Source organism: Petromyzon marinus, chromosome 5, assembly GCF_048934315.1.
Source record: "Petromyzon marinus isolate PM22_M1 ecotype Great Lakes invasive population chromosome 5, UKy_Petmar_22M1.pri1.0, whole genome shotgun sequence".
NCBI lineage: Eukaryota > Metazoa > Chordata > Hyperoartia > Petromyzontiformes > Petromyzontidae > Petromyzon > Petromyzon marinus.
In genome coordinates this window covers 3,510,005-3,521,497 of record NC_133671.1, presented here as the reverse complement: position 1 = coordinate 3,521,497, position 11,493 = coordinate 3,510,005, and the positions used below count along the sequence as shown (strand labels likewise).

General features: G+C 51.3%; 1 protein-coding gene across 1 annotated transcript; it reads right to left on the bottom strand.

Moving 5' to 3' along the window:
- Nucleotides 1-236: 236 nt before the first annotated feature.
- POLR2E (RNA polymerase II, I and III subunit E) lies at nucleotides 237-10,136 on the bottom strand. Its single transcript, XM_032946711.2, has 7 exons — nucleotides 9,895-10,136; nucleotides 8,027-8,201; nucleotides 7,086-7,201; nucleotides 3,889-3,969; nucleotides 2,676-2,734; nucleotides 2,069-2,147; nucleotides 237-482 (listed from the first exon to the last, which is right to left on the bottom strand). Exons 1-7 carry the CDS (start codon nucleotides 9,949-9,951, stop codon nucleotides 417-419), a joined length of 633 nt encoding a protein of 210 aa, XP_032802602.1. The 5' UTR covers nucleotides 9,952-10,136; the 3' UTR covers nucleotides 237-416.
- Nucleotides 10,137-11,493: the final 1,357 nt, after the last annotated feature.

Here is an 11,493-nt window from a genome sequence, read left to right as displayed (position 1 = left end):
GGAAACCTTAAAACAAATGACATTTGGTTACAAATATAATGGCATCATGAAAAAAGTAGCACTAGAATTTCCAAACACAAAAAAAACCTAATCTGCTCAAAGAAGATCGGCAAGAACTTAGAAAGTATTGATGAAAGAAACTGGCAATGCATGTCATACAGCGACACTTTTGCACTGTAAAGTTAAACCAAAAAAATTATTACGCGCAATCACGAAGATACTTTCTGAATTTGGACATTTGTGAAATGTATGATTTAAAATTTAAAACCCAAAATATCCATGTGGGAGACTTTTGTAATGCCCACATCTGGCGGTGTGGGCGTTTGGCAGCCTGTGGCAGCCTGTGGCAGCCTGTGGCAGCCTGTGGCAGCCTGTGGCAGCCTGTGGCAGCCTGTGCCAGCGAGCAGGGCTTGTCCTCACTGCACCAGGCGGTAGGTGATGTAGCGTCCGGCCGTCTCACTAGGCCGGATGATTTTCACCACCTGAAACACAAGCGCGCGCACACATCACCACCACAAAACACCACCGCCACACACACAGACATACCACCACCACCACATGTTATTTGGATCTAAATACCATGTTCCCACAAACTAGTCACAAATATGACACTTTGCATCATTTACAGTGCAGTAGTACACGTTCATTATCACCATCATCAGCCATGGTCAACCCACTGCCGGATGAAAGCTTCTCCAAGTTTCCACCATTTCTCATGATCATGTGATGTACTGCAATGCCAGAATAACATTTTTCTAAATCAGAATCTGAACATTATTTATACTGGAGGATTCCGATGAGCTATAAAGCTCTTTTTTTACAGATGTCCAGTAGGGGCACGGGGTCAGAACGGTACAACACTACAAAAAACACGATAGGAGTGCAAAGTATAGGAAAGGTAAACAACGTGATTGGTATTCTTAGTTTTTTCGGTAAAGTTCCCTTCAACGTGACTTTACCGAAAAAACTAAGAATATGAATTACTGCAGTCACGAAAGCTTTAAATCAAAACGTGATTGGTGTATCTTCTTTGGTTCTTTCGGTAAAGTCACGTAGAATGATAATAAAATAATAAATTGATAAAATAAAATAACACAATAATATTCTCACGACGTTTCAGCCACAACACAAGCGGCCTTCATCAGGTGAAGGGGGCGAGACTGTCTGGTAGGACAGCGCTGGAGTGAAAGAGCCACGTTCAGATACGGCCTTTAAGCTGTGTGAGAGGAACAAAGCGCCCTCAAATTGGTGTAATTTAGTTTTGGTGTAATTTAGTTTTGATTAACTAGCAGCCCGGCACATCCTTGGGATGTGACCCAAACCATTTTGTAATTTAACTTGTATTATATTAATAGATGACGTTTTAATTATTTATTATTGTTAACATGAGTCTCAATACTCTTTTTCAGGACGGCTCTGCCAAGCGGTGAATTTGCTCCCGTGTAATTCCAACTCGGCAACTTGCAATACCGTTTTACAGCTTTGGGATTTTTGGCCAACAGCAACGACAATTAATGTACAGTAAAACCTTGTATTGCGAGCATAATTCGTTCCGGAAACGTGTTTGTAATCCAAAGCACTCGTACATCAAAGCACTCGTACATCAGTTGTGATCACGTGACGCTCGGCAGTACAAAGCGTACACGTGCACTGCTCGTATTGCAAGACCCTCGCTCGTTTATCAAATTAATATTTATTTAAAGTTTTTGCTCGTCTTGCAAAACACTCGCAGACCAAGTTACTCGCAATCCAAGGTTTTACCGTCTTTGTTTGCAATGGGAGGAAACGGGAGAACCCGGAGGAAATCCATGTGGAGCGAAGGCAGAACATACAAACTCCACGGGGAAAGGCATCAAAGTTGGGAATCGAACCCAGAGCCATGTTGCTGTGAGGTACAAGTGTGACTACTGGCGGTATCACCCAAGTATGTAACAAAATTAAATGCACACATATTTCGACTGGAATTTGCAGATTTTCACAACGCAGCAATTAATCTTGAAACATTTAATCGGTTTTCAGACTGTTGTTTGGCGATGGCCGGGAGAGTTGGGTGAGGAATGCAGCTCACCTGGCCGCGCTTGAGCCCAAAGTACCTGGCGACGGGGTCGCCCTGCTGGATGCGAGGCAGCTGAGACTCCTTCAGCTTGCTGTGATTCCGTCAAGGAGACTAGCAGCAACGCGGCGAGCCCCCAAGCGCACCGGGCGCTAGGCGTGCGTACACCGGCGCGTCCGCACGTGCGCCATCACAAGCACCCCCACACGCACGCATGCCCTGAAGCCTTTTACCGTGGTTACATCGATGGGGACTCGACGGTATTATTTTTTTTATTCCAGAAATAAAAGTTGAACGGTAACGTTTTGCAGTGATTCAGGCTTCCTGGATCCTGTCCTGGTGCTGTTTGACGTAGTTTTTTAATAAAATGTCATGTCAGATTCCTAAACTTAGTTTAAACTTAGTTTAGGAATCTGAAACAATAATTTGCACGTTAAACTTGGCCCTCTTGGGCCATGTTGGGTGCTCGAGGCTTCTTAACGTCACAAATTTAGTCCGATTACTCATACACTCACAAAAATCAAACATGAATCATACTAGCGATGAAATCCCAGTTTGTTAAGTTGATGTGCATGGTGCGTGCATGGTGGCAAGGCAGCGGCTGGGCAGCAACGAAGGATACTATCTTGCCAGGAGTTCCGTCACCTCATCCTTGGTCATCACGTTGTGCTCTGGGACCAACTGCACACACACACACAGATAGACAAAGATCCTCCATATAGCCTTTAACAGATTCTTGGGGCAAGTGCTGTTTGCGAGCACATATGAAGGCTGGCACGGCACACAAGGGGGTGGATGGCTAGCACCATGCCCGGCCGCCTTTGTCTGCCCAGTGTTGATGTTTACAAATCGTACCATGTACTCACTTAAAGACCGGTGAAAATGTTCGCTACGGTTATTGGTTGAGAGCGGGAATCCGGACTCGGGTCGCTGGGTTCGTAGCGCAGTGTGCTAACCACTGCACTACCGCTCCCCCATTGCAGACAAATACATATGCAGATAATCACAAAGCTGTACACACACTGGCACATCTATGTGCGAGCACATGCCCAAGTCCTGGATGTCAACTCATATGACCTGGTCACAAACAGAAAACTCTGAGACCTATTTTGCCAGCATCAAGATGATATAAAAATAAAAGGGTGTAACCTCTCTGGCAATAATACAGGCGGTGTTAAGATGTTCAAACACCAAACAGGCGCCCATTACAAGGCATTAAGTCTGCATTAACCACACATGCTTGTTGGTAAAACACGCAAACAAATATGATTTGACAGTGTATGCAGTGTCCTTGAAATTAATTGGCCCGCACCAGAGGAGACAGCCTCTTTCATGTCTTTGTCTCACCAGTAATAAAGCCCAAAGAACGCCAAAAGGCAAAAAGCACAAAGTCAGCCGTCTACCGTGGGGGGCTCCATTTCTGTATTTGAGAACACGTAATATCACTCTCTTAATCTAGGATTGGAAAAATATTCACGCAATATTCGTATTGTGCTCCGTTAGATCAAATCGAGGTGCATTAATATACGCCAGAACAGATCCTATGTGTAAGGCCACTGTTTCATTGATGAACCTGTTGAGTTTTTGTTGTTGTTTACCTCCAATAAAATTTGGTAAGGGTTCCACAGACGATGTCAATTCGCACACGTAACAATGATTTCCTTTGGATAGTTTCCAACAGGGACCATGATGCTATCCTTGTAGAAAGACGACAAATTGTATCACGGATTGGTTGAATACTCAACCTATATAATAAATGACCGTTGAGGGATAGCGTTTGAGAGTTGAATATGCAATGCCAGTAATTATAACCAACGCATGCAGAGTTATGTTACCTCGTGCTCTGTAATGTTGATGAGAAGCTCCTGCTGCAGAAACTGCTCCAGGATGTATTTCGGGGCCATGTCAACCAGAGACTGTGACATACAGCATCACAACACACACAGCAAGTCAACCAGAGATTTCACACACAGCATCACAACATCACAATACACACAGAATGTCAACCAGAGATGTCACGCACAGCATCACAACACACGCAGAATGTCAACCACAGACTGTGACACACAGCATCACAACACACACAGCATGTCAACCACAGACTGTAATACACAGCATCACAATACATACAGCATGTCAACCAGAGATGTCACACACAGCATCACCACACACAGCACATTAAACCAGAGACTGTGATACACATCAGCACACAGCGCATCACAACTTACACAACATGTTAACCACAGTTACACAACGGGATCGCAACACACACAATGTCAACTAGGAATTGTGACACAGAACGGTTTCAGTCGAGTGTCTGCAACACAACGGCACAGTAACAACAGCAGCTGCCGTTCGGCACTGATTGGCGGCGACGTCACAACTGAGCTTGTGTCTGGCTGGGTGCACTCTGAGGCCATGTGAAGTGTCAATGGCGCACTGATGGGAGGTCATGGGACATATCCAGATGCCATGGGTTAACTGACGGGGATGACTGGCAGATGCACCACCTGTGCTCCCCACTAGGCCAAATTGCAACGTTTTATCTGCCTGGCGCGCCGCTCATTGTTGCGAGCATCGCTCCTCCCAAAGACTCAGCTCACACACAGGCACCTGCATACACATGTGTCAACACTGCTGTAATCTTCTCCAGTCTCTGCATGTGTGCCCCATCTCTCTTCCATGTCATCTCATTTAATTCCACGTGATTCCGTGTCTCATTGCTATTTCACCGCTCTCTAAAGTCCCGCTTGTGTGTGGCTCTCTCCGAGTACGCCAGGCTTCTCATTCTGACTTCTCCTGCATGTCTGCCATATGTAAATACCTCCTCCTTATCTCTCTCACCTACAGACCCGTGTCTCTTATCTTCCTGTTCTCTCTTCTCCATTAACTTTATGCAAGTGTTAATATTTTCATTCTAGCTCTCTCATGACCGTCTCTCTCTGCCTTCCAGCTCTCCACTGCCTCTGTCTCTCTCTAATCTCATTTCAACATGTCTTCCCACTAAGCCCTTGTCTTCATTTCTTTGAAATGGAATTTTATTTTTTTAAAAGCCCCAATTCAAAAATGAGAAACAGAAAAACGTAAATATAAGAATAAAAACCAAGAACGTTTCAAACTGATCACAAACTCAACGCCAGGCATCCACGAAGAATATTCACAACGCCACCACCCAGGCTAAACTCACGCCAACCACTGTGGACGAAAGCAGAGGTCCTTCTGGAATGGACCATCGCTCAAGACCGAAAGGTGGCGGCACCGATGTGCGGGAATGCAGACGACAAAAAACTGGAGCCCGGTTGAAGATCCCAGAGCCAAACCCCTTGGACTCGCAGTCCCGAAGCCTTTCCCTGTTCACCTTTGGAGTGCGACGAACACGTGCTCTGGCTCCTACATTAACGTACATTCGATCACATAGTTCCAGAAGCTTTCGCGATGGCTTTACCAGAGGAATTTCCATCTGGTACAAATACAATGGGATAACTCTACATCGGTCAACTATGTTGTGTGCTGATGACCTGGTAAATGCTGCTCTCTCTGAGAAGGCGTTGCGAGACTCTGCTGCTGAAAATGGCACTAACAGGTGGGGCCTGACCATTATCCCCATAAAAACAAAGCACCTGCCTGGGTATTGTCATCAAACACTCCACCCCCTGAACCACACCAGGACCTCTCAAGGAGGGCGGTGTGGATCATATCTTCTGCACAAGACGAACCGCGCTTCAGCTGTGCGGGCAAACCTCACCCAACGTAACGCATTGTGAACGGTCGCCCCTTGTACTCCCTTCCCAGCGGGATGACAAAAAAGTAATTTCTCCCATCAGACGATGTTCTTGACTGGCTATCTATACTCGATCTGCCCTTGCAAATGTTGCCATTTCTATACAACAGAAGAAGTCCTACACGAGGCCACCTCTATCCGAAAATTGTCCAGACTTCATCATTAAACATTTTGGCCGTCCCTTCATGCACGTTCCCTCTTGCTTAGCATCACGTCACGAGTTCAATGGCCTCCGGTGACGTGCACATGGGAGGCCCCTTTCCCTAATGATTTGTGACGCATCTGCCGTTTCCTTAATGAAGTGTCTCTACATCACTTGCGTGGCTTTTACCATGTATTGTGAATTACTGTTTAGATTTAGGGAGACTGCTTTGTTGATGTAAATTACATGGCAGGGCTGCGGGTGTGAAACATTAGGTGTGAAATGAAGACATGTCTCCACCCGGGACCGTGGTCAAAACACAGCGTTTTAAATTATCAATGGAAAGATTTACCAGTCTTTCAAATTGGAGGATGAACACCACCAGTATGTTTTACTAGGCTGAGGCAGGAGGAGTTAAAACTGACTGATTCTAGGCCAGCGGTTGAGTAGTCATGTTCAAGGAGACACGTCAAGGATTGTGTCCATGCGATAGCTCGTGAGTACATCATTTCACAAAGAAGCAGGCCTGCAACTGAAGTCATGTTTTGTCGTTGGAATAATTCATCGAGGAAGTGACTTGCACACGAGGTGAGCACACCAGTAGCAAATAATAATAAAACAACTACATAGCCCATGAGTGCATGATACTGTATAATGCTGCTTATTCCCAGCTGATGTGGTTATAAAGTGTAGAGGGTTTGGGTTGCTGTCAGAAGTTTGGCGTAGCTGCATTGGGCCACATTGGGGGAGGGGCGCGTGGTGTGGCTGCGTGGTGGGGCAGCGTGGTGGGGCAGCATGGTGGGGACACGTGGTGGGGACACGTGGTGGGGACACGTGGTGGGGACACGTGGTGGGGACACGTGGTGGGGACACGTGGTGGGGACACGTGGTGGGGACACGTGGTGGGGACACGTGGTGGGGACACGTGGTGGGGACACGTGGTGGGGACACGTGGTGGGGACACGTGGTGGGGACACGTGGTGGGGACACGTGGTGGGGCAGCATGGTGGGGACACATGGTGGGCCCACGTGGAGGGGCCATGGCATGCGTGGAGGGGCCATGGCAGGCGGCCATGTGGTGGGGCTGCGTGGCCCATACAGCGCTGTACCTGCTTGGCGGACGGCGTCATGCCCTGCTGCACCACGATGATGGCCCGGGTGATGTTCTCCTCCTGCATGCGCTGGCAGTAGAGCTTGATGGTCTTGATCCCCACCTTGGGCTCCTCTGTGACGGTGCAGATTTGCACAGGGCACGCGTGTTACACCCATGCGCCGCGTTACACCCACGCGCCGCGACCCTCTAATCCAGCACGTGCACGCATGGTCAGCGCAGCGCAACGCACAGGCACTGACACTCGTGCGAGACGTCAAACTGTAGAGCAGAGGTGGCTGGTAGATTATCGTACACCAGCAGGTTGCTGACCAATCTGTATATATTTTTTGAGTATTATCTTACGATATGCATGCATTTCTTCCATCAGCACAAAAAATACGTTCAGGAATTAACCAAACATTCCAATGACTATGGAATCAATGGAGCTTTTCTGGATATATAAAGGACATTTTGATTATTTCAACTGCCCTACCAGCAGCGAGCAAGTGGACTTGTAATTTGTGCGTGTGGACATGCGTATGCACATGCATAGCCGAATGCACGTTTGCTGAGTATAACTGAAATCACGAGTGAGCAAGTCACGTGCGTGTGTGGATATGGATTTGGATGTATGTGGGGAGCGGTAGTACAGCGGTTCGCACGCTACATTACAAACCCGACCACACGGGTTCAATTCCTGCTCACGGTCCACACCAGTGATGATTATTTAAATTGGTCCTGGGCATCCCCTAGGTCGACTCTGCCTCAGATGAGTACCTGTGTACAGTGTGTAAAACATCGCCACTCGCGAGGCAAAGTGGTGCTGGCCACCCACCCCCTCGTGTGCCGCGCCGGCCGTGATAGGCGCAGCTCGCTAACAGCACTTGCCCCAACAGTCTGTTAAGGCCACACGGGGGGGGACCTTTCTTTGTGTTGTGTCCGTGCGAGTTCTTGTACCGGGGAAGAAGACGAACATCTGGTCGGTGGGGTCGTCGTTGTGGGCCACCAGCACGGTGAGGTCGGAGCGCCGGGGTCGACCCTCGCTGGGCTTGTCCCCGAACTGAGAGCGGAACTCCTCCAGGGACTGGTCCAGCTCATCCTGGGTCACGAGGTACCCGCGGTCGTGGCACAGCTACACACGGTGGGACAGCGACAGCAGCAGCTACACACGCAGTGCTGTACGTACCGTACAGTATGTTGAACTTCGTTCGCACCGTACGTAGCCAACCGTGCGCGGGAAGGGATAACAGACTAAACAAAGCAGTTTTACAGAAATGAGTTTTCAATCACTACGTCTCTTCATATTCGCTGCGCTGCATATCAGAGCGCCGCACTTAAAGGCGAAGTGGTGCACCTTTGAATTGCACTGACAGGAGGAATTGCCGCCTCCAGAGATGTAATTTTACTTTTGTGCGAGCGAGTCGATACACTTCTAAAGTGTGCCAACAACGCCAAAGCGTGGCCCCAAATCTAAACGAGTTGGTGGCCCTAAGCAAAAGTTCCAATTCCCTACATCAAGCGCCAGGAGACACATGGGGCAACTCCTGGTGATTCCTTCAAAGTGGTTCTGGTTCGTCAAATGGGGAGGAATGATGGACTGATCTGATCCCTGATCAAACGAATTATTTGGCGATGCTGCTTTTGCGCTGGCAGTGGTGCATAAGCAAATATAACACAAACCCAACATTTTCCAATAAGAGTGCCGTAATAAGAAAACATGCCATAGGCGACGTTTCGGGCAATTGCCCTTCTTCATTGTACACAGACAGGCAAGCGAGGCAGAGTGAATAATGGCTGGAGACTGCACGATACACCGGGCATGGTAGAGATCCCTGATCAGGACTTCAACTCGCACCCTTCTGGGGTAAATCATAATTTTGATGGAATTGTGTCATTCATAATGACCCGTAATCACAAGGGAGCCAGGGCGCTAGGCATGGAGCCAACACGCCGCCAGTGCCGGAGCCAGGGCGCTAGTCGTGGAGCCAGGGCGCTAGTCGTGGAGCCAGGGCGCTAGTCGTGGAGCCAGGGCGCTAGTCGTGGAGCCAGGGCGCTAGTCGTGGAGCCAGGGCGCTAGTCGTGGAGCCAGGGCGCTAGTCGTGGAGCCAGGGCGCTAGTCGTGGAGCCAGGGCGCTAGTCGTGGAGCCAGGGCGCTAGTCGTGGAGCCAGGGCGCTAGTCGTGGAGCCAGGGCGCTAGGCGTGGAGCCACGCCGCTAGTCGTGGAGCCACGCCACTACACAAGTCATGGAGCCACGCCGCTAGTCATGAAACCACGCCGCTAGGCGTGGAGCCACGGCGCTAGTGATGGAGCCACGCCGCTAGTCGTGGAGCCACGGCGCTAGGCCTTGGAGCCACGCCGCTAGGCCTGAAACCACACCGCTAGTCGTGGAGCCACGCCGCTAGGCATGGAGCAACGCCGCTAGGCATGGCGCCACGCCGCTAGGCCTTGGAGCCACGCCGCTAGTCATGGAGCCACGCCACTACATAAGTCATGGAGCCACGGCGCTAGGCCTAGAACCACGCCGCTAGGCCTGGAGCCACGCCGCTAGTCATGGAGCCACGCCGCTAGTCATGGAGCCACGCCGCTAGGCATGGAGCCACGGCGCTAGGCCTAGAACCACGCCGCTAGTGATGGAGCCACGCCGCTAGGCCTTGGAGCCACGCCGCCAGTCGTGGAGCCACGCCGCCAGTCGTGGAGCCACGCCGCCAGTCGTGGAGCCACGCCGCTAGGCCTTGGGGCCACGCCGCTAGGCCTTGGAGCCACGCCGCTAGTCGTGGAGCCACGCCACTAGTCGTGGAGCCACGCCGCTATCCGCGCCACTCACCTGCATGATGGTCTTGCGGATCTTCCACAGGCGGTACGTCTCCTCGTCGTCATCCATGGCGGGGCCCGGCTCCTGCTCGACCTCTCTCGGACCTCTCCCAGCGCCCTGGGACCCCCGACCCGGTACCCCCGACCCTAGGGGACCCTCGCCCGGTACCCCCGACCCTAGGGGACCCTCGCCTCGCCTGTCCTCGCCTGTCGCCGCTGCCCCTACCGCTGCCTTCTCTCTCCACGCCGCGAATCGCTACTGCGCATGCGCGAGGGTGTGCGCGCGCGTGGTGTCAGCTCGGAGGTTTTTTTTTCTTTTACCCCCCCACCACCTCCATCCTCCGCCTCGGCGACGAGAATCGATTCTTTGAATCGCGGCGCGACGATTCCGCGACGAACCGCGCGCGCCGGTGGAATCAATTAGTGAGCTCTCACCGCGACACGCGGTCCGCCTCGAGGTGCACCTAGGCTGGCACGAGGGGCACGAGGTGCACCAAGCCTGGCACGAGGTGCACCAAGCCTGGCACGAGGTGCACCAAGCCTGGCACGAGGGGCACGAGGTGCACCAAGCCTGATACGAGGTGCACCTAGCCTGGCACGAGGTGCACCAAGCCTGGCACGAGGTGCACCTAGCCTGGCACGAGGTACACAAAGCCTGGCACGAGGTGTACCTAGCCTGGCACGAGGTGCACCAAGCCTGGCACGAGGTGCACCTAGCCTGGCACGAGGTGCACCAAGCCTGGCACGAGGTGCACCTAGCATGGCACGAGGTACACCAAGCCTGGCACGAGGTGTACCTAGGCTGGCACGAGGTGTACCTAGCCTGGCACGAGGTGCACCTACCCTGGCACGAGGTACACCAAGCCTGGCACGAGGTGCACCTAGGCTGGCACGAGGTGCGCCTGGGCTGGCACGAGTTGCACCTGGGCTGGCACGAGGTGCACCAAGCCTGGCACGAGGTGTACCTAGGCTGGCACGAGGTGTACCTAGGCTGGCACGATGTGCAGCTGGGCTGGCACGAGCGCTGTGGTGGCGTCACCGTCACACTCCGTGTTGTGTGGTTTGTTGTTGTTGTGTGGTTTGTTGTTGTTGTTGTGTGGTTTGCTGTTGTTGTTGTGTGGTTTGTTGTTGTGTGGTTTGTTGTTGTGTGGTTTGTTGTTGTTGTGTGGTTTGTTGTTGTTGTGAGGTTTGTTGTTGTTGTTGTGTGGTTTGTTGTTGTTGTGTGGTTTGTTGTTGTTGTGAGGTTTGTTGTTGTTGTGAGGTTTGTTGTTGTTGTGAGGTTTGTTGTTGTTGTGTGGTTTGTTGTTGTTGTGTGTACACGGAGCGGTGGCGCAGCGCTACGAACTGGGCGACCCGCTCGCGACCACCACCAGTCGGTAGGTGACGAACATCTGAACCGGTACCTGGGCCTCCCCTAGGTCGGCTCGGCCTGAAATGAGCACCCGGTGCGGGAAATGTGAAACGCCAGCACGAGCGAGGGACGGAGCGGCCGTGCGATCGGTACTGGCCACCCACCCCGACATTAATAGGCGCTCGCTAACAGCGGTCCGGGGAAGCAGACATTGCAGAACTGTTTTCAGGGATTCCTTCCAGTGACGATGTGGCCACATTA

Excerpts from the sequence above, each read along its gene's own strand:
- POLR2E (XM_032946711.2), bottom strand. The coding sequence starts at position 9,951 with ATGGATGACGACGAGGAGACGTACCGCCTGTGGAAGATCCGCAAGACC. Across the intron at positions 7,202-8,026 it reads GATGTTCGTCTTCTTCCCCG|AGGAGCCCAAGGTGGGGATC; the intron begins GTACAAGAACTC and ends GCACCGTCACAG. Across the intron at positions 3,970-7,085 it reads TGACGCCGTCCGCCAAGCAG|TCTCTGGTTGACATGGCCCC; the intron begins GTACAGCGCTGT and ends TGTATGTCACAG.